The following is a 22,226-nucleotide window of genomic DNA, read 5'->3' on the forward strand; positions in this document are numbered from 1 at the left end:
GGTCCCCTGTACCCAAGTTCCAGTTAGTTCCATTTAATCACAAATAGATGATTTAGCTTTTCAAAGGAATATTTACTTCAAAATCACAAATGTATAATATAAACTTACTCCCCAACAATGTGGAAGGCATAATAATTCCTGTGCTCCCTTCCCACCACTCCCAACTTTATACCACCTCAGTCTCTGGAAAAGGGAAGGGGATTAGGTTCTGTTGTTTTGCTCATTAGCCTATAGAGCAGTGGTATGGGGCCATAAACACTCAAGTGTTGCCTGATATTTAAATGTAATTGGGAAATATTTTACAAAATAAAATATAATAGAACATGGATAATGTTAATATGTAGTTTAAAAAAATATATATTTTAAACTTAAATACAAAATAAGAAAAGGAAAAAAAGCATTGCCATGTGCACAGCAAAGCTTAGATGATTCAAAATATGCAGAATAAATTTCCATTTCAAGAAAGCCTATATAATAAACACTATTCGTGTTCAGTACTGTCCACCTTTTCTTTGCTTCCTTGTAAGTTTTCTTTTGTTCTCTGCTGTATACTTTTTACTTTTATTCCCCCTTCTTACCCCCTTCCCCCTAGAAGGTATAATTAAGCTTGGAAAAATATGTGTGTGTGTGTATACACACACACACATATACATATATACATACAAACATTCATACCTATATACACATATGCTCACAAAGATATATACATGCATATACACATATATACATACATACAGTTAATATGTAGTTTTCTAAGTCAATAAGTGGGCAATGGGCAGGGATCTTTAGGTGAGGTTTAGTGGTCCCATTTCTATTTGACACTATGACTATAGAACACACAGTCCTAGTTCCATGTTCAACTCCACCTCAGGTACTCTGACTTCTCCAGGCTTTCCCTTTGGTTTGGCAGGCTTGATGCAACATTCTTCCTGCAATTCTGACTGCAAGATTGCCATGGCTGAAACTTCTGGGTATAGTGGGAATCACCACTGGCACCTAAAATGAGGACAAACAAAACAGAAACAAACACTTCTAGGACCATTTCTTGGAGTAGAATAAAAGAGGGAGAAAGGGAAAGAAATTCTTCCCCTCTCCCTAGTTCAGTCATGGTACCCACATTATGGATGAAGTGTGATCTTCATCTTATGGAGCCAGCAGGAAGGAGCTCAAAGGAGAGAGACTGTGCAGTCTGGCCAGTTTTAAGGACATAGCCTTTCTGGCTAGGTAGTGAATTAAAAGGAGGCTAGACCAACACACATGGTAGAAGATGTTGGAAGTCTCCATGTTAGATCTGGTCATGCCCAGGCAGGCCCTTTTACATTAATGTTAGCTTTCTCTCTGAGGTTATTTCCTATTTATCCTGGAAATATCTTGTTTGTACATGTTAGTTTGCATGTGCTATCACCCATTAGATTTTCAGCTCCTTGATGGCTGGGACTCTTTTTAGTAGGCACTTAATAAATGTTGGTTTGGCAAGAGGCCCAAATAAGAAAAGTCATTCTAAAGGCATTTAAGGATAAAAATGAAAGGATAAATGGAAAGAAGAAAAATGGAAAACATCTGAAAAAATTTTATAATGAACTTTTCATAATGAAGGACAGGGGAGCCTTACATGGTAGTCCTTAATTCTAGTTCCTTCCCTCTGTTCATTATTTCCAATTTATCTCATATATATGTTTGTACATAATTGTTTATATTTTGTCTTCCCAATTAGATTGAGCTTCTTGAGAGCAAGAACTGTATTTTACCTTTGTATCCCCAGGGCTTGGTATAGTGCCTGGCACATAGTAGGCACTTAGTAAATGTTTCTTGATAGGACATCATGAATAAAATTCTGAGAGACAAAGTTATGGGTATTAAAAATTAATTTATTGATTAGGCCAGCCAATAATAAATTGATTGTCAGTGATTTCTCTTGGTGACCAAAGACAAAAAGGTAGTTTCTTGTGTCACCTCAAATCTTTATGTTTCCCCTTCTGAAAGACTTCCCCTGACAAGTGAATGGCAACCCTCATTGGTGGATATTTAATGAAGAGGGACGCTAATCACTCTCAATGCTTTTGATTACTTCATCATGGGCAGGATGGAAAGTAACGGCAATTGAGGAACAAGGCCTGGCCTTGAGATTTAGCAGCCTGCAGCAATCTGGGCAAAGAAAGTCATCCTGACTTGAACCTCTCTGCCTGTTTTTTTCCTTTGTGAGCTAAGAGTACCCCCAAACTCTAATGTAGGGAACAAGGTCACATGAGTAGCTCTTGACAGCTTTTGACCAGTTTAGATTAGTTTCTGTTTTACTGGGCAAACAGAAATGCCCAGCTTCTTCCTTGGGAGAGGCAGGAATGACATTTCCTCAGACTGGATGGGGAGTGGGTTTTCTCTGTAAACTAGTATAAGAGGTCATAAAATGATACAATAGTTGTTATAAACAAGCTCTGTGCTCTGTCTAGGAATAAATCATACTTGTTGGAGGCACAGGAAGGTTTTCATTATCTTTATTTTACATTTATTCTGTATTGAATAAATGGATAGCCTCCCTAAAAAGACTACCCAGAAGCAGACAAAGGCACGTCCTTTTATATTTGTTTGCATTTGAAATTCTTGCCTTATTCTCCATTGGCTAGGTGCAATTTCCTGAACTGCCCAGTCATGCTCAATTTACATAGGTTGGGAAGCATGCCAATTAAGGAGAAGTTGGTGACCATCTCCCAATCCCCAGCTGGTCTGAGCCAACTTGGCCTGGGCCCTTTACAGATTTCTTCTAGCTATAGGATTGGATGGGGGAGCTCTACACTTCCTATCTTGTCCTGATTTATGCTTTCCTGCTCAATGTCCATTGTTGTTATAGAACCTTGTAGAAACAAAACTGTCGGCATTTCTCACAACCCTGAAATTAATTTCCTTCACTGACAGGTAGAAATTATACTAAGATGTATAGTTTTATCAAACTTGGGAGATCCTAATGGAGGTGATTTTGGGGATGTGCAACAAATTTTAAATTACTTTAAATCATACGAACTTTTGCAAATTTCAATCTTTAAAGAGTAGGACAGAAAAAGAATGGAATCATTCATCAAGCCTATTAGCCTTTCTATAGCTTCAAATCTGATTAACGAAATCTAGAGGAGTTCCTATATCTTTAATGAAATAGTGAGTTATTCTGGGGTGGGGAACCTGCGGCCTCAAGGCCACGTGTGCCCCTCTAGCTCCTCAAGTGCCACCCTTTGACGGAATCCAAACTTCACAGAACAAATTCCCTTAATAAAAGGATTTGTTCTGTAAAATTTGGACTCGGTCGAAAGGCTGAATCCAAGGACCTAGAAGGAAATGTTAGTAATGTAAATTTAAACTTCAAAGTCTTTCGAGAGTTCACCACCTCCCCGGCCCGGCTCCCAAAAGATTGTTAAATATTTACCATAATACCTTTGGGGTCTTTAGATAAGAGGTGAACGCATTCTTGGATCACTCAGGCTGCCAACTATAGACAGGAAAAACAATTTTTTGCCACTGTTAAACCCAGAAAGGGACACAGTGCTGTTTTTCCCTTTCCTCTTTTCTAACCCCTAGGGTCAGACACGACAACTGGGGCAGCTGCACCTCTCCCATTAAAGGAGCCCTAAACGAGCTCTACTAGGAGTTTAGCCTGCAGGCAATGAACGAAGAAGCTGTTGTAGGGTAGCTGTGGTAGGGGCAGTCTTCTCCCGGAGCTCGAGTTCCCTTCCCAGGGGGAAGCTCTTTTCCGTACAGCAAGATGGATGCTTCCTGTGTTCGTGGTATCAACCACTGGGGAGAGGAGGAAGGGAGCAGGAGAGAGCTGCTGCCGTAAAGGAAGGCAGCTCTTCCTTTCCTTCCTCTCCCACCCCCCTCCCCCCGCCCCTCACGGCTGTCGTAAACCGGTGAATGGAGAGGGAGTTGGGGGAGTGGGGGGAGGGAGGGAGGGAGGGAAGAAGGGGATTAGCAAGTCGGCGCCGTGCTGCTTGGAGTTTATGGTGGTGGTAGTGGCTGGAGCCGGGAGCCAGAAGCTGGGCCTCAGGTAGACCGGACAAAAGGGGGAGGAGGCAGGAGGTTATTAAAGCGAAGTTGCCAGCACCTCCACTGCCCAGGCCTGCGGAGAAGGTGGCAGTGGAGCCCTCGCTTCCTGATCTAGGAAGATGGATCCCAACCGGATCATCCAGGCGCTCAAAGGCACCATCGATCCCAAACTGCGGATAGCGGCCGAGAATGAGCTTAACCAGGTGAGGAAGGAGCCCCCCCAGGCCCTCCGGGCGCGCCTGAGTCGCTGCCCTTTTTCGCTGCTCTGAGGGAATTCCTTGTACCCTCTCCCCCTCCCGCCCTCGGCTCGGGAGTCGGGGGTCCCCCCCCCCCCCCAGTCTTTGGGGAGGGAGGGTGCTGATGCACCTGTCTGACTGTCCTGGGCTCTCTGTCTTTCCTTTCTCTTCCTTTGCCCCTCCCGCCGCCTGGTTTGTCTTTTCCAGTCTGTAGGTCAAGCCAAAAGCAGCTTTTTGCAAACCTCAGTGTTTAGTAGCTGCAGTTTCTGCCCATCCCACTTCTCCAACCCGGGAGTATGGGTGGAGAAATAAAACACAAATCTTAGTCCAGCTTCTGGTGTCCAGGCCCTTCTCTTTTTGGTGCTGTTAGTGATAACCTTGCCCACTTACTCCCTGCTGCTTTGGGGTAGTATATCTCCAATTAACTGAGTTTTTGCATGAACCTTGAGAAATGTTCCAGGGACAGAAAGAGATTTTTTTTTTCTTTCAACGGTATGGCCTTTTAAGGGTGTATTGGTGTTTATGAAATAATCTGATTTGTTTGATGGAGTTTCCTGTAGATTTCTAATACATTCCTCCCATAGACTTCTTTCAGTAGTCTGTATTGTATACTTCACAAGAGTATGGTTTTTTTTGTTTGTTTATTGCTTATCTTCAATGGCCTTGGACATTTCCCAAAAAAGAACTTACCTTTCTTAGATTACTAAACTCCAATTGTGTTTTTCTCACCACCTTCTAGATACCTCTTAAAGATTACTGTCCCAAACTTTTTTAGTCTCCTTTGCTTGATCATTTTTTATGCTAACCCATGTTGTCCCCCCAATCCTCTGTGTTGGGCCTTCCCTTTTTCCTTCCTATACGCTGTGAACTCAATTATCACTATGCAGATGAACCTCAGATGCATTTTTCCTATCCTGACCTCTTTCCTGACTTCCACTTCTGATCACCAACTACTTTATAGAACTGGATATTTTGTAGACATATTAAACTCAACACATCCAAAACTGAACCCGTTTTCTTTTCCTCTAAAACCTTCCCCCTTTAAAAACTTCCCTACTTCTGTTGAGGGCATCTTCATCTCTCTAATCACCAAATCTTACAGCACTGGAGTCATCCTCAAATCCTCACTCTGTCTCATGTTGTTCCCCCTCAAACCACTCTGTGGCCAAGTTCTGTCATTTCTACCTTCCTAACATCTCTCTTCTACCCCAGGCCACATCTTCTCTCCTCTGATATCCTGGAATCTTTCAATAGTCTGTTGGTTTGCCTCTCTACCTTAAGTCTCCTTCCAGGCCATTTTCCAATCAGTCGTCAAATTGATCTACTTAAAGGTCTGACCATTCAATAAACACCAGTTGTTTCCTTTAATATCCAGGATCAAATATAAAATCTTCTGCTGGGTTTTTAAAGCTTTTTATAACTTGGCCCTCCTGCCTTTCCAGTCTTCTTATACCTTACTTCCTATACCTTATTACTTCCTTACACCTACTTCAGTGACACTGGCCTCCTTGTTGTCATTGAACAAGATGCTATATACCTCTTGACTTTGGGCATTTTCACTGGCTGTTGTCATGCCTGTATTTCTTTTGCTTCTTATCTTTGTATTCTTGTTTCCTTCCAGTCTCAGCTAAAATTTTACCTTCTGCAAGAAGATTTTCAACATTCTTTTTAATGTTGGTGCCTTCCTTCAGATTATCTCCAATTTATTTTGTAGATTATCTGTTTGTTTTAGTTTCACCTTCATTCTTGAAGAGGACCAATAACATCATGAGAGTGATTTTTTACTTTGCTGGTGAGTTGGATTTAAGTGAGGCAGAGCCGTGCAAAGTTTGCAACCTCACTTTCTTCTCCAGAGTCATCTAAGTCCAGAGGTAAAAGAAAAGTTGAGAGCCTGAGATGCAGTGGATGACCTTGGCCTTTCTTAATTTAAGGTTTTCCCAGGCCTCAGTTTGTCTGAGGCAACCCATTCCATGACTAACAGCTAGGTAAGAATTGAGACGAAAGGTGGCCTAATTTACCATCACAAAAATATCTGACAGGGGAAGACCTGCAAAGTTTCTGGCCAGAACAAAAACCAATAGCTGTTTACACTTATTTCTAAGCCATTAGAACCTAAACAATGAGCCTTTGAGTCTTGAGCTGGGGCTCAGACCTCAAACCATTTGGTGAGTTACGGGATGTCTACCAAGCATGTGAAGACTTCCCCCAGTAACTATTTGTTCTAATTTGTTTAGCCTTGTGGTGGCTAAAGTAGGTGATTAGGAGTGTTTAGAGCTTGATCAGACATTAGAGATGCCAAGGTCATCCACTTTTGTCTTGCCATTGAACTTCAATGACTCTTGGACCACTTTGTGCAACTCTGCCTCACTTAAATGCAATTCACAGGCAAGAAATCATTGGGTGATGCCATTGATCCTCTTCTAAAGCAAGGACAGACAACAGTTATTGGCCATTCAGTGAAAGCCAATGATTTGTACTTAAAGTAGTAGTCAAAGTGGCTCCATTTGAAACACTGGGCTTTGGACTCCTTTGGCTTCCTTTAAAACCAATTTTTTTTTAAGTTTTTTTTCACATATGTATTTCAAGAAATCATAAATGAAAGTTGCACAAGACAAAAAGTAAATTGTTCCAGCTTTTAGAAAAAAAAATAGTCCCTAAAATATGTTAAAAAACATAAGCAGCCAAAAATTATATTCCTATGGATATATGGAAGGATATGGTGCTCCAAGTGGAGAGAAGGGCCACATGTGGAAAGGAGCTGTAGTTGTGTCTGGCTGCAAGGGAGGCAGAAGAGACATCTCTAGCTTCATCTTCCCCCTCCCATCTCTAAGAGAGACTTTCATTCCTGCCAGGTGCTTTTTTTTTTTTTCCAGAGCTGGTTCTAGGGGTATGCAAGCCATCAGTTCTTGGAAGCTGGCATGGTCCAAGGAGAGGTGTGGACACTGCTCACCTCATCTGTGACAAAAATAGCCATTGTGGATTGAGCTGGGAACTTGAGTTAGGAAGATTTGAGTTAGAATCCAGTTTCAGACACATACTGGGCAAGTCATTTGAGCTCTGTGTGCCTTATCTGTAAAAATGGGAAAAATAATAGCACTTACCTCTATAAGGCGAATACAATATTCACAGCGCCCATGGTGGCTATGAATATGCTGGTATAGTTGTGAATCACAAAATGTAAGAGACTCTTCACATGGAAGACAGAACCAAAACATTTATTCAAACACCAGAAAGCCAAATCCATTAAAGCAACCAAGAAGTTGGTACACATAACAATGCAGTGAACACCAACATCCTCAACCTTTCCTCTGACAGGCCTTCAAAACAAAACAGGCTCCCTTAAGCAAAAATGCCCCTCTCTCACTTATGCTAGCTGCTCTGCCTCCAAGCTGCTTGCTCCTAGCTTTGTTCTGTCTCTCTCCTGCTCCTTCCTACTCCACCCTTCCTGTTCCACCCTTTCAACAAGCTCCTCCCCACCATGTGATTGCATTTGGCCTATAAAGGGGCAGGGAAGATCTTCAGATTCCCATTCCCATTACAACCTCACAAGAGGGTTGCTGTGAGGACGTTAAATGAGTTAACATGTAAAACACCTTGCAAACCTTAAAGGACTATATATTAGCTAGTAGTAGTGGTAGTAGGTGGTAGTAGGCAGTAGGTGGCATTTTATAAATGCTTGTTGGCTGACTTTTATGTGACAGAATACTTCATTCTGCAAAAAAGTATTGTGAATTGTAGGACTCTTATCTCGTAAACTTCACTACTTGCAAGGATCTGTGCTTTCTGATTCCAGATTGTAACTTCTTGATGCCTTTCATCCTGTGCTAATATTGTTCATATTCTACAGAAGACTTAGAGGACCTTCGTTTGAATATTTTCTCTTCTGAATATTACAGAAGTGACCTTGGTCAAGTTACTTAAGTTTTTTTTTATTTTGCTTTTTGGAAGGCAATTGGGGTTGTGACTTGCCCAAGGTCACAGGCTAGTTGTGTGTTTGTGTGTGTGTGTGTGTGTGTGTGTGTGTGTGTTAAGTGTCTGAGGCTGGATTTGAAGTCAGATCCTCCTGACTCCAGGGCCGGTGCTCGATTTACTGCGCCCCCTAGCCGCCCCCTAATATTTCTAGACTTCTTTCTATGAGAATGTAAACTCTTCAAGCGCAGGGACTGTATTTTAGCTTATATTTTATATACCTAGTGCTTATCATAGTACCTGGATAGTAAGTGCTTAATGAATACTGGATACCTGCCTTCTTCCTAAGTACTGGTAATACAAATAGAAAAGTAAGCTAGTTCTCTGCTCTTAAGGAGTTCATATTCTAATAGGAATATATAACATATATAAGAGATTTCAGCTGCAAGTCATGTGGAAAGACCTAAGGGTTTTAGGGTGCTGGGGCTAAGCAGATAGTAAAAAGATAGTCTTTTTTTTTTTTTTGGAGGGGGGAGGGCAGGCAGTTGGAGTTAAGTGACTTGCCCAACATCACATGGCTAGTTTTTGTGTTAAGTGTCTGAGGCCAAATTTAAACTTAGGTCCTCCTGATTCCAGAGCCAGTGCTTTATTCACTGTGCCACCTAGCTGCCCCTGTAATGTGTCTTCTTTGATAATATTTCCATTTATAATATCATGTCAGTTTTTCATTTTGAACCACTTAACAGAGCTGAGGACTTTGGTGATAAGAACTTTTTTTTAAGCCCAAGACGCTGTGGTGCTGCTTCACATTCAGAGATAATCATCAGGTTGAATCTGCAAAAAGGTTGTTTTTCTGGAAAGTGGGTGCAAGGGCAGGTCTACAAGTGAAGCCAGGGATCTAAGGGGTAGTTGAGTACTGCTTTCCTGGGTCTCTTGGGCTTACCTGCCCATTGGTGGTTGATTAGTGGTTGTTGTTATTGGTGGCAGGGATGGCAAGTCCCTTTGCTGCATGGGTTGCTGCCCTTATTGATGGGGCTATGAGAGCCAAGATGAAAACAGGACAGGTAGCCTAGGGGGCACAGCTGTTTCTGGGGATCTTGGACTGGGCTGATTCTACTTGGGTCTGAGATGGGATGGTATTTCAACAGAATCTTAAAGGGAGCCAAAGAATCTTAGGAGTTGGAAGATGAGAAAGAACATTTTAGGTGTGGGACTAGCCATTGCAAAGTCACAGACAGATTTTCTGATGTTTATTTGAATGCTGTTTGAATCTTTTCCTACTTGCACCACATATATAGAGTTTTTCTCCCAAATCAATTCTCTTTTGAATGTTTGGAGCTGTACTCTAAACAAATCCTTTGCCGCCCTAATTAAATTTATAGGATTTCTCCCCTCTGTGGATCCTCTAATGCTTAAAAAATCTAGATTGATATTTGAATTCTTTTCCACACTGATTACATTAAAAGGATTTCTCCTCTTTGTGCAACTTCTGATGACTAGTGATATGAGCTTTCTAATCACACTGATCATATTTACGAACTTTCTTGATAACCCTTGGAGAATGAAGCATTATGCATGAGAAACAGCTAGTAAGCCAGTATGCCTAGATTTTAGAGTATGTGGAAGAGTGTAAGAATGTAAGGAAACTAGGAAGAGACCAGGTTAATGAAGTTTTAAATATACCAAAGGACTTCATATTTGATCTTAGATGTAATAATGATGACCTGGAGTTTTTTGAGTAGGAGAATGACATAGTCAGACTACCTTTAAAACATCATTTTATTATGTATATGAAGGATAGTCCAGGTTAAGGGTGATAAGGGCCTGAACTAGGGTGGTGGTTGGGAATGTGGAAAGAAGGGGACTTATATAAGAAAGAGGTATTGAGAGAAAGAAATCCTAAGATTTGGCAGCCATTTGGATTTGTGGGATTATCGTGGTACATTGAAGTTCCCAAGAGGGGTGGGTTTGGGATGAAAAGATAATGAATTCTGTTTTGGACATGTTGAGTTTGAGAAATCTACAGGACATCCAGTTAGGTATTTATAACAGGCATTTTGTCCTTTAGGACTGGTATTAAGGAGAGATAATAGGACTGGATAAATAGAAGAATCATCTGCATAGAGATGATAACATTTTGATAACTATTTCAATATAATTAATTTTCATTATAATCCTATGTATTTTATGCATCTATTTGATGCATTTATTCTTAGAAGGGGTACTTCACCAATTGACAAAGGAGCCCATAAAATAAACAAACAAAAATTAAGAATTTCTGGTATAGAAGGGGATGCATAGGGCAGATTCTTGTGGGAGGACACCCAAAAGTATTGGTTCTGACATGGTTGGAGAGCCAGGAAGAGAATGAGGAGTTTAGACAGGTAGGAAGGAATAAGCCAAGAGAGAGTAAGTCATGAAGACCCAAAGAGGAGAGTATCCAGGAGGAAAAAGTGGTCAGTGGTGTAATGCTGCAGAGAGGTCAAGAAGAATGAGTCATGAAAAGAGGCCATTAGATTTGGGTGATAGTTTCAGTTGATTTTTGAGGTTGGAAGTCAGATTTCATTGGGTTTAGAAGAGAGTAAGAAGGGAGGAATTGGATTCACCAAGTCTTTTTCAAGGAGTTTAGTTGAAAAGAGTAGGAGAGATGAGATGATAGCATGGTAGGATTTAGCAAGGTTTGTTTTTTTTTAAATTTTAGGATGAGAAACATTAGGGCATGTTTATAGGAAGTAGGGAAGAAACCAGCAGATAGGGAGACAGTGAAGAGTAGAGAGAGTGTTTATATGGTGGGGCAGAGTGGAGAAGATGAAAGGGGATGAGCTTATGGGTATGTAGAGAGATACTGACCTTGGTAAGCAGAGGATTACCTCATCATCAGAGAGAGAGAGTTGGTAAAAATATCAGAAGGCTGTGAGAAGAGGATGAGGGGAGAAGATCTTATTCAATGGCCTCCATTGTTTTGTTGAAGTATGAGCAGAAGAAAGGGTTGTATGGGACATTTGAAGAGAGATGAGATTTAGAACAGCTTCTGTAGTTAGTGTGATAGGAAATCAACTAGGGAAGAGTAGCATGATTGCCTCATTACATTGAGGGCCTGGTTCAGATTAGCTAGTTTAAATTTGTAGTGGACTCAGTCATCATGATTTTCCTTTAGCAGTGTTCAGCAGCATGTAAATGGGTGGTAGTTATCCAGGATTAGAGTTTGGCCAGACTTGGTAAGTAATAGAATAAGGAGATAAAGGTTTCAAGAGTGGTGGATAATATAGAATTTAACTGATTTACCGTCCTGTCAAAATTGGGAAGGGAGAAGAATATAGCTAGGGCAGGTTAGAACTATCCCTGTGGCCTAGTATAGTTCTTAAAAAAATTTTTTTTTTAAATTTTAGACAAATACTAAAACTTAAATACACAGTAAAAAAGAATATAAATATAATATAAAATATTATATTTACATATAAAATTTATATATAAATTAAATATTAAATAAGAAACTTAAATATAAAATAAGAAAAGAAAAAAGATCATGTGCACAGCAGAATGTAGGAGAGGATTAAGAATATATGGCAATAACTTTCTATTTCAAGAAAGCCTATATATTAAATACTGCATGTTATGTTGAAAGCTGTCCATCTTTGCTTCCTTGTAGGTTTTCTTTTGTTCTCTGCTGTATACTTTTTACTTTGGTATTTTTTCCACCCTTCCTCTCACCTTCCACCTACCCCAAGGCTACAATTAAGTGTGGATATACATATACACATGCACACATACATATACATATATGCGCATAAATGCACACATCATACATAAACATCTACTTTCCCTAAGAGATTCTACTTCTAATCTTTTTTTCGTATCTCTTGTAACTCCTCTACTTTGCTTCTACCCACTACCTTGCCCTGTTATTACTTAACCTACCCCTTCTCCTTCCATTCCCCTAAATCTGAACACCCTTTTGTACACTCCTTTGACCTATTCTCTCATGCTCCCCTTTAAAAATCCCTCCCTTATCCTTTCAAGAATCCCTCCCTTATCCTCCCATTTCCCTAAATCTAAACACCCTTCTATATCCCCCTTTTAAATTATCCCCTCACTTTCCCATCTAAAGATCCTTTAAGTCAGTGATGATAGTAATCTTCTGGGATAAGAACTTACTATTTAACAAAAACTGCTGGAAAAAGTGGAAAATAATATGGCAGAAACTGGGCATAGACCAATGTCTGACACTGTTTACCAAAATAAAGTCCAAATGGGTACATGATTTAGATATAAAGGCTGATACTATAAGCAAATTAGGGGAACATGGAATAGTTTATCTGTCAGATTTATGGAAAATGGAGAAATTTATGACCAAACAAGAGATGGAGAACATTATGAAATGCAAAATGGATAATTGTGATTACATTGAATTGAAAAGTTTTTGCACAAACAAAACCAATGCAACCAAGATTAGGAGGCAAGCAGAAAACTGGGAAAGAATTTTTACAACCAGTGTCTCTGATAAAGGCCTAATTTCTAAAATATATATAGAGAACTGAGTCAAATTCATAAGAATATGAGTCATTTCCCAATTGGTAAATGATCAAAGAATATGAAGAGGCAGTTTTCAGAGGAAGAAATTAAAGCTATCTTTAGTCATATGAAAAAATACTCTAAATTACTATTGATAGAGAAATGCAGATCAAAACAGCTCTGAGGTACCACATCTTACCTATCAGATTGGCTAACATGACAAAACAGGAAAATTATAAATGTTGGAAAATTGGAAAACTAATTCTTTTTTGGTGGAGTTGTGTACTGATCCCACCATTTTGGAGAGCAATTTGGAACTATGCCCAAAGGGCTATAAAAAATGTGCATACCCTTTGACCCAGCAATACCACTTTTAGGGCTGTATCTCAAAGAGATCATACAAACAGAAAAAGGACCCACACATACAAAAATAGTTATAGCAGCTCTTTTTTTGTGGTGGCCAAGAACTGGAAATTGAGGGAATGCCCATTAATTGGGGAATGACTGAACAAATTGTGGTGTATGAATGTAAAGGAATACTATTTTGCTATAAGAAATGATGAACAGGTGGATTTCAGAAAAACCTGGAAAGACTTATGAACTCATGCTGAATGAAGTGAGCAGAACCAGGAGAACACTGTACACAGTAACAGCCATAGTGTGTGATGACTGACTGATAGACTTAAACCTTTCTCAGCAATGCAAGGACCTAACACAGTTTTAAAAAAAAGACTCACGATGGAAAATGCCATCCACATACAGAGAAAGAACTATGGAGCCTGAATGCAGAGAGAAGCAGTCTATTTTCTTTTTTTTTGTTTTGCTTTGTTTTTTTCTTTCTCATGTTCCTCCTATTCATTCTAATTCTTCTATACAATATGACTAATGTGAAAATATGTTTTAATAGGAATGCATATATAGAACCTATATCAGATTGTGTGCCATCTTGGGGAGGGGGGAGGATTAGAAGGGGAAGAAAATTTAAAACTTATGAAAGTGAATGTTGAAAACTAAAAATAAATAACTTAACTTAAAAAAATAAAGATCACTCCTTTGTCCTCACCCCCTCCCTATCCCCTTAAGAGTTTTATTTCTTTCTAAATTTAGAAGACTTCTATAGTCTTCTAGATGTATATGTATTTTTTCCTCTTGAACCCATTTTCAGTGAAAGTAGGTTACCAGAACTAACAGCCTCCCTCCCCTATCTAATTCCCTCTGTATTGGTTCTTCCTCTCACACCTCTTTTGTATAAGATAATTACCCTCTTAGCTGTTCTTGAATGAACTTTTTGAAGTCATATCATTCTCAGGTCTACCCCAGTCTTTCTTATAAGCTACCTAATTACATTTTTACATATTTTTTACATTTTAGGTTTTACATTTTACATACATAAATGTAAACATTCCATCCTTTTTGAATCCCTTCTAATTGGTATGTACGTTGTATTTCTCTTGGCTCTTGTGTGTCAAATCTTCTATTGAGTTCAGTTTTTGTTTTTTTTAAACAAAGTCCTGAAAATCTGACAATTCATTAAAAGTCCTTTTATTTCCCATTCAGAATTACGCTTAGCTTTTCTGGGTATGATATTTTCAGCCAGAAGCCCGGTTCTTTTGCTCTTTGATATATAGTGTTCTAAGATCTTTTAGTGTCGCTACTGCTACGTGTTGTGTGATTCTAATTGTGGTATTGCCATCTGTAAATTGTTTTTTTCTTGTTGTGCATAATATTTTTGTCCTTGAGGTGGGGGATTTAAAATTTGACTATGATATTCCTGTGAGTTTTCCTTGTAGGATCTCTTTCAGGTGCTGATTGGTGGATTTTTTTTTAAATTTGTTTTCCCCTCTTGTTCTAATGCTTCAAGACAATTTTCTATAATCATTTCTTGTATTATTGTATCAAGATTCTTTTTTTAATCATAGTTTTCAGGTAGTCTGATTATTCTTATGTTTTCTCTTCTTGATCTGTTTTCCAGAACAGTTGTTTTTCTTATGAGATGTTTTTCATTCTCATCTATTTTTTCATTCTTTATATATTTTTTAAAAAATTTCTTCATCTCTTTTAACTTCTCCAACTTCCCCTTGCTCAGTTCTTTTTCATAATCTTGTTTTTCTTTGATTATCTCTCTCATTTGATGTTTAAATTCTTTTTTAAGTTCTTCAATGAATTCTTTTTAGGCAGGTGACCATTTGACCTTACTCTTTGAGGGAGAGTAGGGTTTCTTTGCTTCTTTATCATTCTCTGAAGAAGAACCTGGTCTTGTGTATTCCCATGGTTACTGTCTATGCTTGGATTCTTTTTTTTTTTTTTGCAGGGGGGAAGGTAGGGCAGTTGGGGTTAACTGACTTGCCCAAGGTCACACTGCTAGTTTTTTTGTTAAGTGTCTGAGGTGGGATTTGAACTCAGGTCCTCCTGACTCCAGGGCCAGTGCTCTATTCACTGCGCCACCTAGCTGCCCCATATGCTTGGATTCTTTCTCCTTTGCCTGTGCATTCTTTTGGTAATAGTTTAGTCACCTCTATTCCTGGGGTATGGGGGATGGCACCTCTGGCTTCAGATCCTTTTCAGTTCTCCCCTCTGACCTTGAACTCAAACCAAGACCTCCAGCCTGCTGTAAGTGCTGGTTCCTTCTCACCCCCACCACGTCCCAGCAGCACAACTGGGTCTGGCATTCCTTTTCAGCAGAGGATCCCTAGATCTTCCATAGCTCTGATGCCCAACTCCCTTCATTGTCCCTGTGGTAAAAGTTCCTGTGGCTGGGGCAGAGGCAGCCTCCCAATCTAGCTAACCCCAGTGCTTGCAGCTTGTTGTTTAAAGTCCCAAGCTAGGAAGTGTTTACTCTTCACTGGGAGGAAACCTAGTCCTGGAACTTTTCTTAAAATCTTATGATTGTTTTAGGAGGACCCATGTTCTACCCCTACTCTTATTTATGTGTATGTGCCCTGAGGCACTATTTCATCTCTTTTGTGGAGGAAAATCTTGAGAGCTTGAAATTTTATAGCTTACTCCACCATCTTCCTAGAATCCTCTCCCTTGGGATAGTTCTAAACGATTGAGGGATTGGAGGTCAGTCATGACGTCAACAAGCATTTGTGTATGTATGTATGTATATATGTATTTATTTATTTGTTTATTCCTGAAATGTGTTTTTTTTTTTCAGGGTTTCCCCCCTACTACCGTTTAATAAAAATGTCCCTAGAAGGAAAAACACCAAGGACAAACTGTTTTAGTGATATGAGCCAGGAAATAAAATGATATGTTTTCTAATCTTGATTTAATCCCAGATGATGGAATCAGAGAGACTGATGAATGAAGGTGAGAGTGTCAGTAACATTTGGAAAAGAGAAGACAGAATGAAAACAGTTAAGTCTGGCATAGTGAAAATACAGCCTTTGGAAATTTAAGGAAGAAAAGCCATGGAGAAAAATCATTAAAGTAGCATAGATAGCCAAATAGATGCCAGTAGGAAAATTTGTGAAAAAGAGGAGTTTTCTGGCTTTTGTACTTTTTTATGTCCAGATTTTATGTAGAAGACTTAGTTGTAAAGGGAGAATTAAATTTCTTTCTTTCTTTTTTGAATAGTATTTTATTTTTTCCAATTCCATATAAAGACAATTTTCAATATTCATTTTTTTGAAAGATTTTTGAGTTCCAAATTTTTCTCCCTTCCCCTTTCCCAAGACAGCAACCAATCTGATATAGGTTATACATGTGTAATAATGTAAAACATCTCTCCATATTGGTCATATTGTAAAAGAAGAAACAAAACAAAACGAAAAAAAACCCATCCAAAAAAAGTGAAAATAGTATGCTTTGATCTGCATTCAGATTCTTTCTCTGGATGGGGATAGCCTTTTGCATCATGAGTCTTTTGGAATTGTCTTAGATCATTGTATTGCTCACAAGAGCTAAGTGAGCCATAGTTGATCATAATATTCACATAATATTATTGTTACTCTGTATAATGCTCTTCTGGTTCTGCTTACTTTTACTCAGCATCAGTTCATTATAGGTCTTCCTAGGTTTTTCTGAAACCTGCCTGCTGCTCATCATTTTTTATAGCACAATAATATTTTGTTGCATTCATATACCACAACTTGTTCAGCCATTTTCCAGTTGATGAGCATCCTCTCAATTTCCAGTTCTTTGCCACCACAAAAAGAGCTGCTATAAATATTTTTGTATATGTGGACCCTTTCCCTTTTATGTGATCTTTTTGGGATATAGATCTAGTAGTGGTACTGCTGGATCAAAGGGTATGCACAATTTTATAGCCCTTTGCTCATATCAGCTGGATTAATAAGCACTCACTGGGACTCTGTGCTCCAACATTGACTATTTACATCTTTTGTAATCTTTGCCATTTTAAATGTGCACTTCTTATAGGACTATGTTGTTAATAGTTTAAAATTCTTTTGAGAACAATTTATTCATATCCTTTGATTACTTTGGTAAGAGGAATAGCTTTTGGTTCTGTATACTTACATAGATTATTTCTATATTTGAAATAATAGAGGTATTTGATACAAGGATTTTTTTTTTTGCTAATTGTCAGTTTCCCATATCTGCATTGATTTTTGTCTTTATAAAAGTTTTTTAAAATTTCATCTAGTTGAAACTTTTATCTTTGTGATTGCCTCTATCTCTTCTTTTGTTAAGAATTCTTCCCTCGGCCATAGCTTTGAAAGGTATCTGCTTGTGTTCTCTCTATATTTTTTGGTGTAATCTTTTGTATTGAGGTCTCATAGTGATTCAATGCTTATTGTGTGGTATGTGGTAGAAGATTTGGTCTTATGAGATATTGGCCTAAACATAATTCTTTCCTGCTGCTTTCAAGTTTTCTCAGAAGTTGTCATTTAGGGATTTAAAAAAGCTATTTTATTATAACATTTGACCCATCCAAACTAAGATCAGAAGTTATATTAAACAAGAACAAAGAATAAAAATGAGAAAAGTAGATGACCTACTATTCAGAAGATTTAACTCTGAATTATTTCAAAAGCTATATAAAATTTTTAAAATGGGGGGGCAGCTAGGTGGCGCAATGAATAGAGCACCAGCCCTGGGGTCAGGAGGACCTGAGTTCAAATCCGGCCTCAGACACTTAACACAAAAAGTAGCCATGTGACCTTGGCCAAGTCACAACCCCAATTGCCCTCCAAAAAGAAAAAAAAAAGAATAATAAAAAAAGAAAACTTATTACTTGACTTACCAAGCAGAGAGAGATGACTATCAAAAGTACCAACACCAGATCAGACTATTATAAACTTGGCTATGTAATCTTGCAAAGAGGGATGATGGATGATTACAAGCATTATTATAAAGGAAAGAGGAGCATTGGAATTTCAAACTTGTTAAAAGAAAATTTGGCAAGGTATCTATGAGGTCATTCAAGGATAAATATGGGAAGAATAGTACACACAGAAGAAAAGGGGAAAAGCAAAATGTATTATAGCAAACCTTTTTCTTAGGGTAGTAGAATCACCGCATTTGGACCCTAATATCACAGTCATTGAAGTGCTTGGGCATGGGCAGACAGTCATGATTTTATCTCTGAAGACAACTCCCAAATGAGTGAGATCACAGATACATTTGATAGCTTAAGCTATTATGAACTTAGAAACATTAAGAAACAGGAAAACTTTAATAAAAAAAGAAAAAAGGATTATTTCTGTCATAAGTACTTTGAAAAGTACTTATCATATTTAATATAACAAAACTACTCTGTCTTCCCTTTTGAATTTTGTTTTTTTTCTGTGTGCTTTTAAGATGCTTTATTAATGATCTTTTCTTTCTTCATTTGCATCTTCATAACTCACCAACACTCCTTTCACCCCAGTTTTCTAATCAAAAGGTCTAGTCAGGCAAAACAAATCAACCTATTGATTTTGTCTTTAAATATATGTCTGATTCTGAACCTCTAGCCCATTTCCTCTTCCTAAAACATGTGGGGAAACATGCTTTATCTTCTAAAGTCATGATTGTTCAGAGCATTGATCAGAACTCTTAAGTCTTTGAGATTTGTTTTCCTGTACATTTTTATGGTTATTATCTAGATTATTTTCCTACTTCTACTTATTTAGTGGTTCATTACAAGTCCTCCCAGGTTTCTCTGAATCCATCCTTTTAGGTCATTTTTTACAGTTCAGTAACATTTCATTATATCAGTGTTTCACAGTTTTTTCAGCCATTTCTCTTGATGGCCACGGTTTCCAGTTCTTTGGTGCAATAGAAAGTGTTGCTTTTTATACATATGGGTATAATGGTAATGGGGATTTGAAGATCTTCCCCTGCCCCTTGTAATGGCAAGCAAACAAGTACTTAGCACCTTATTTCAAGTTTATTAAGAAAAGAACCTGTGAACTCCTGTTGCTGATGCAACAGGAAGGGGTGGGGCAGGGAGGAGCTAATGGTCACATATAAGGAGAGGCTCAGGATGGAGAGAGAGAGAATTGAGAACAGAACTTGTGGTGGCAGAACTGAGAATTGAGAAGAACTGAGAAGAGAATGGAGAAGAACTGAAAAATGAAAAGAGGAAGCATGGCTGTGGTGCCAGAACTTTCTGTCTGTTTTGATGTTACTTTGTCAGATTCGTCTGCTGATAGAGGACATTGCTGTTGTTACAGAAGCCCTGGGACCTTACTGCTAGTTCAGAAGCCCTGAAAGAGGATTTTCTTGTTGTATGTTTACAGAAATCCTGGAAGAGGGTCTTACTGATCTTTTCAGAGGTTCTGGGACTACCCTGATGATTTGTGTTGATTTCTCAGACCTTGTTGTTGGGTCTATGTTGATTTCACAGACAGAAAGTGAATTGATGAGGTTGCCAGCAATGTGAATGAATGTTATTGTGGCTTTGTTAACCTTTGTCTTCCCAGGAACAGAAACCGTAAAGGACTTGAGGTGAACTAGACACTGTGTGCTTCAGTATGGAACAGGAACTGCACAAGGAGCTGGACAAGGAACTGAAAACTTCATGCTTTTAAATGCAGGTGACAGTTGGATAAATTTGGGCAGGTCTGGGACCATGGAAGAAGAACCATGGAAGCTGAGAGCCTGCCTCAAGTCGAGATGAAAAGACTTTTCCTTGGGTGTTTAATGCTAACTTAGAAGATCATGATTTAGTGTGGCCTAGGGGTGGGAGGACTTTGTTTTCTTGAGGATGATTGAATTGATGATTGGAAACTAATCTCTAATTAAGAAGAAAGAAGACTTGCTCTTCCAACCCGGTGGCAGGCGCAGATGCAACAGCGGCAGCATGCCCCACAGGAAGTTCTCAGCTCCCAGGCATGGGTCTCTGGGCTTCCTGCCTCTAAAGAGAAGCAGCAGGTACCAAGGAAAGGTGAAGAGCTTCCCCAAAGATGACCCCACCAAGCCCATCCACCTGACAGCCTTCCTGGGCTATAAGGCCGGCATGACCCACATCGTGCAGGAGGTGGACAGGCCTGGCTTGAAGGTCAACAAGAAGGAAGTCATTGAGGCCGTCACCATCGTGGAGACGCCCCCCATGGTCATTGTAGGCATCGTGGGCTACATGCAGACCCCCCGGGGCCTGTGCAGCTTCAAAACCATCTTTGCTGAGCACATCAGTGATGAGTGTAAGAGGTGATTCTATAAGAACTGGCATAAGTCCAAGAAGAAGGCCTTCACCAAGTACTGCAAGAAATGGCAGGACGATGACGGCAAAAAGCAGCTGGAGAAAGACTTCAGCAGCATGAAGAAGTACTGCCAGGTGATCCACATCATTGCTCACACCCAGATGTGCCTGCTGCCTCTGAGGCAGAGGAAGTCCAACCTGATGGAGATCCAGGTGAATGGCGGCAGCGTGGCTGAGAAGCTGGACTGGGCCCGGGAGAAGCTGGAACAGCAGGTGCCTGTGTCCACCATGTTTGGGCAGGATGAGATGATTGACGTCATTGGAGTGACCAAGGGGAAGGGCTACAAAGGTATAACCAGCTGCTGGCACACAAAGAAATTGCCCCGAAAAACCCACCGAGGCCTGCGTAAGGTGGCATGTATTGGAGCTTGGCATCCTGCCTGCGTGGCCTTCTCTGTGGCTCGAGCTGGTCAGAAAGGCTACCACCATCGCACTGAGATCAACAAGAAGATCTACAAGATTGGCCAGGGCTACCAGATCAAGGATGGCAAGCTGATTTAAAAACGAGTCCACCGATTATGATCTCTCTGACAATAGCATCAACCCTCTGGGAGGCTTCGTCCACTACATGAAGTGACCAATGACTTTGTCATGCTGAAAGGCTGTGTTGTTGGGACCAAGAAGCGTGTCCTTACCCTGTGGAAGTCTCTGCCGGTACAGACCAAACGCCGTGCCCTGGAGAAAATTGACCTGAAGTTCATCAACACCACCTCCAAATTTGGTCATGGTCGGTTCCAGACCGTGGAGGAGAAGAAAGCTTTCATGGGACCACTCAAAAAAGACTGTGTCGCTAAAGAAGAAGCTGCTTAGTTTTTGCAGATCAGTGTGGAGCTGGTGGATTCACAATAAATTTTTCAAAATTAAAAAAAAAAAAAGAAGACTTTTTGACTGAGAGATGAAGAAAATGTGACTTAGGGGTGGAGAATTTTGACCTTTGTGCTTTGTGTCCATTAAGAAGGCCTCCTTAAGTATGACTGAGTTAAATTGTTACTGAATGATATCTTTTGCTTAAAACTATGTGACTACTTTGGTGAGAATTATGTGGCCACTTTAGTGATAACTTGTTATGCTGTAACATTGTGAATGCTGTACTTTGATTTCTGTCAATGTTTTGTCTTGGTTTGTTCCTGAATAAATAGAGAGTTCACTATATTATGTAATCAGAACCTTGAAACTGTTCACAGCAGCAGTCCTCTGGAAAGCTGCTCATGCTTGGCTTTACAATGGGTCATTTTCCTTTCTTTGACCTCTTTTGGTCAAATAATGCCTCATAGTGGCATCATTGGGTCAAAAGGTATAAACAGTTTAGCTTGCCAGAATGGGTGGAGCTATTTGGAGTTCTGCCAGCATTGTATTAGTATGCTTCTCTTCCTACATCCCTTCCAACAATTGCCATTGTCCTTTAATGTCATCTCTATCAATTTGATGGACGTGAGGTAGAACTTTGGAGTTACTTTATTTTGTTTGTGATTCGAAACATTTTCCATGTAGCTTTTGATGGAAGCTCTTTTCCAAGTAATTTATCTTGTCTGATTTTCTAGGGTTATTGAAAAGTTCATTTGTTTCTTATTCTTCTTTTTCTAGTCTGTTCCATTGTTCTGGGGCAGCTAGGTGGTGCAGTGGATAGAGTACCAGGCCTGGAGTCAGGATTTTTTCTTTCTGATCTTTCTGACTTCCAATCTAGCTTCAGACATTTACTAACTGTGTGACCCTGGGCAAATCAGTTAATCTGTTTGCCTCCTTTTCCTTGTTTGTAAAATGAGCTGGAGGGGCCACTAGGTGACTCAGTGAATAGAACACCAGCCCTGGAGTCAGGAGGACCTGAGTTCAAATCCGGCCTCAGACACTTAACATAAAAAACTAGCCGTGTGACCTTGGGCAAGTCACTT

The 22,226-nt window shown here is 39.5% G+C and overlaps 1 protein-coding gene, 1 long non-coding RNA gene and 1 pseudogene across 4 annotated transcripts in view; 2 read left to right on the forward strand and 1 right to left on the reverse strand.

The window, feature by feature from the left end:
* Nucleotides 1-51: 51 nt before the first annotated feature.
* LOC138166414 (uncharacterized) lies at nucleotides 52-3,784 on the reverse strand. Its single transcript, XR_011169592.1, has 2 exons — nucleotides 3,421-3,784; nucleotides 52-996 (listed from the first exon to the last, which is right to left on the reverse strand). It is a non-coding gene; the product is annotated as an uncharacterized lncRNA (long non-coding RNA).
* A 129-nt stretch (nucleotides 3,785-3,913) lies between these two features.
* The window catches only part of IPO8 (importin 8), a 214,906-nt gene continuing 196,593 nt past the window's right edge, over nucleotides 3,914-22,226 (forward strand). For 2 of the 3 annotated variants that reach the window (XM_069094878.1, XM_069094879.1), the window contains exon 1: nucleotides 4,176-4,232. Coding sequence is in view for 1 of the 3 variants with exons in the window: in XM_069094877.1 (XP_068950978.1) it covers nucleotides 4,149-4,232 (84 nt within the window). In the remaining 2 variants the exon portion in view is untranslated. Of the gene's footprint in view, nucleotides 4,233-22,226 lie in introns of all 3 variants that reach the window. The other variant, XM_069094877.1, reaches the window with a different exon arrangement.
* Nucleotides 12,516-21,229, forward strand: LOC138166412 (large ribosomal subunit protein uL3-like; annotated as a pseudogene).

This window comes from Petaurus breviceps, unplaced genomic scaffold (genome assembly GCF_028583685.1).
Source record: "Petaurus breviceps papuanus isolate PSGF00001 unplaced genomic scaffold, PetGlider_PUasm1.0 221, whole genome shotgun sequence".
Classification (NCBI taxonomy): Eukaryota; Metazoa; Chordata; class Mammalia; order Diprotodontia; family Petauridae; genus Petaurus; species Petaurus breviceps.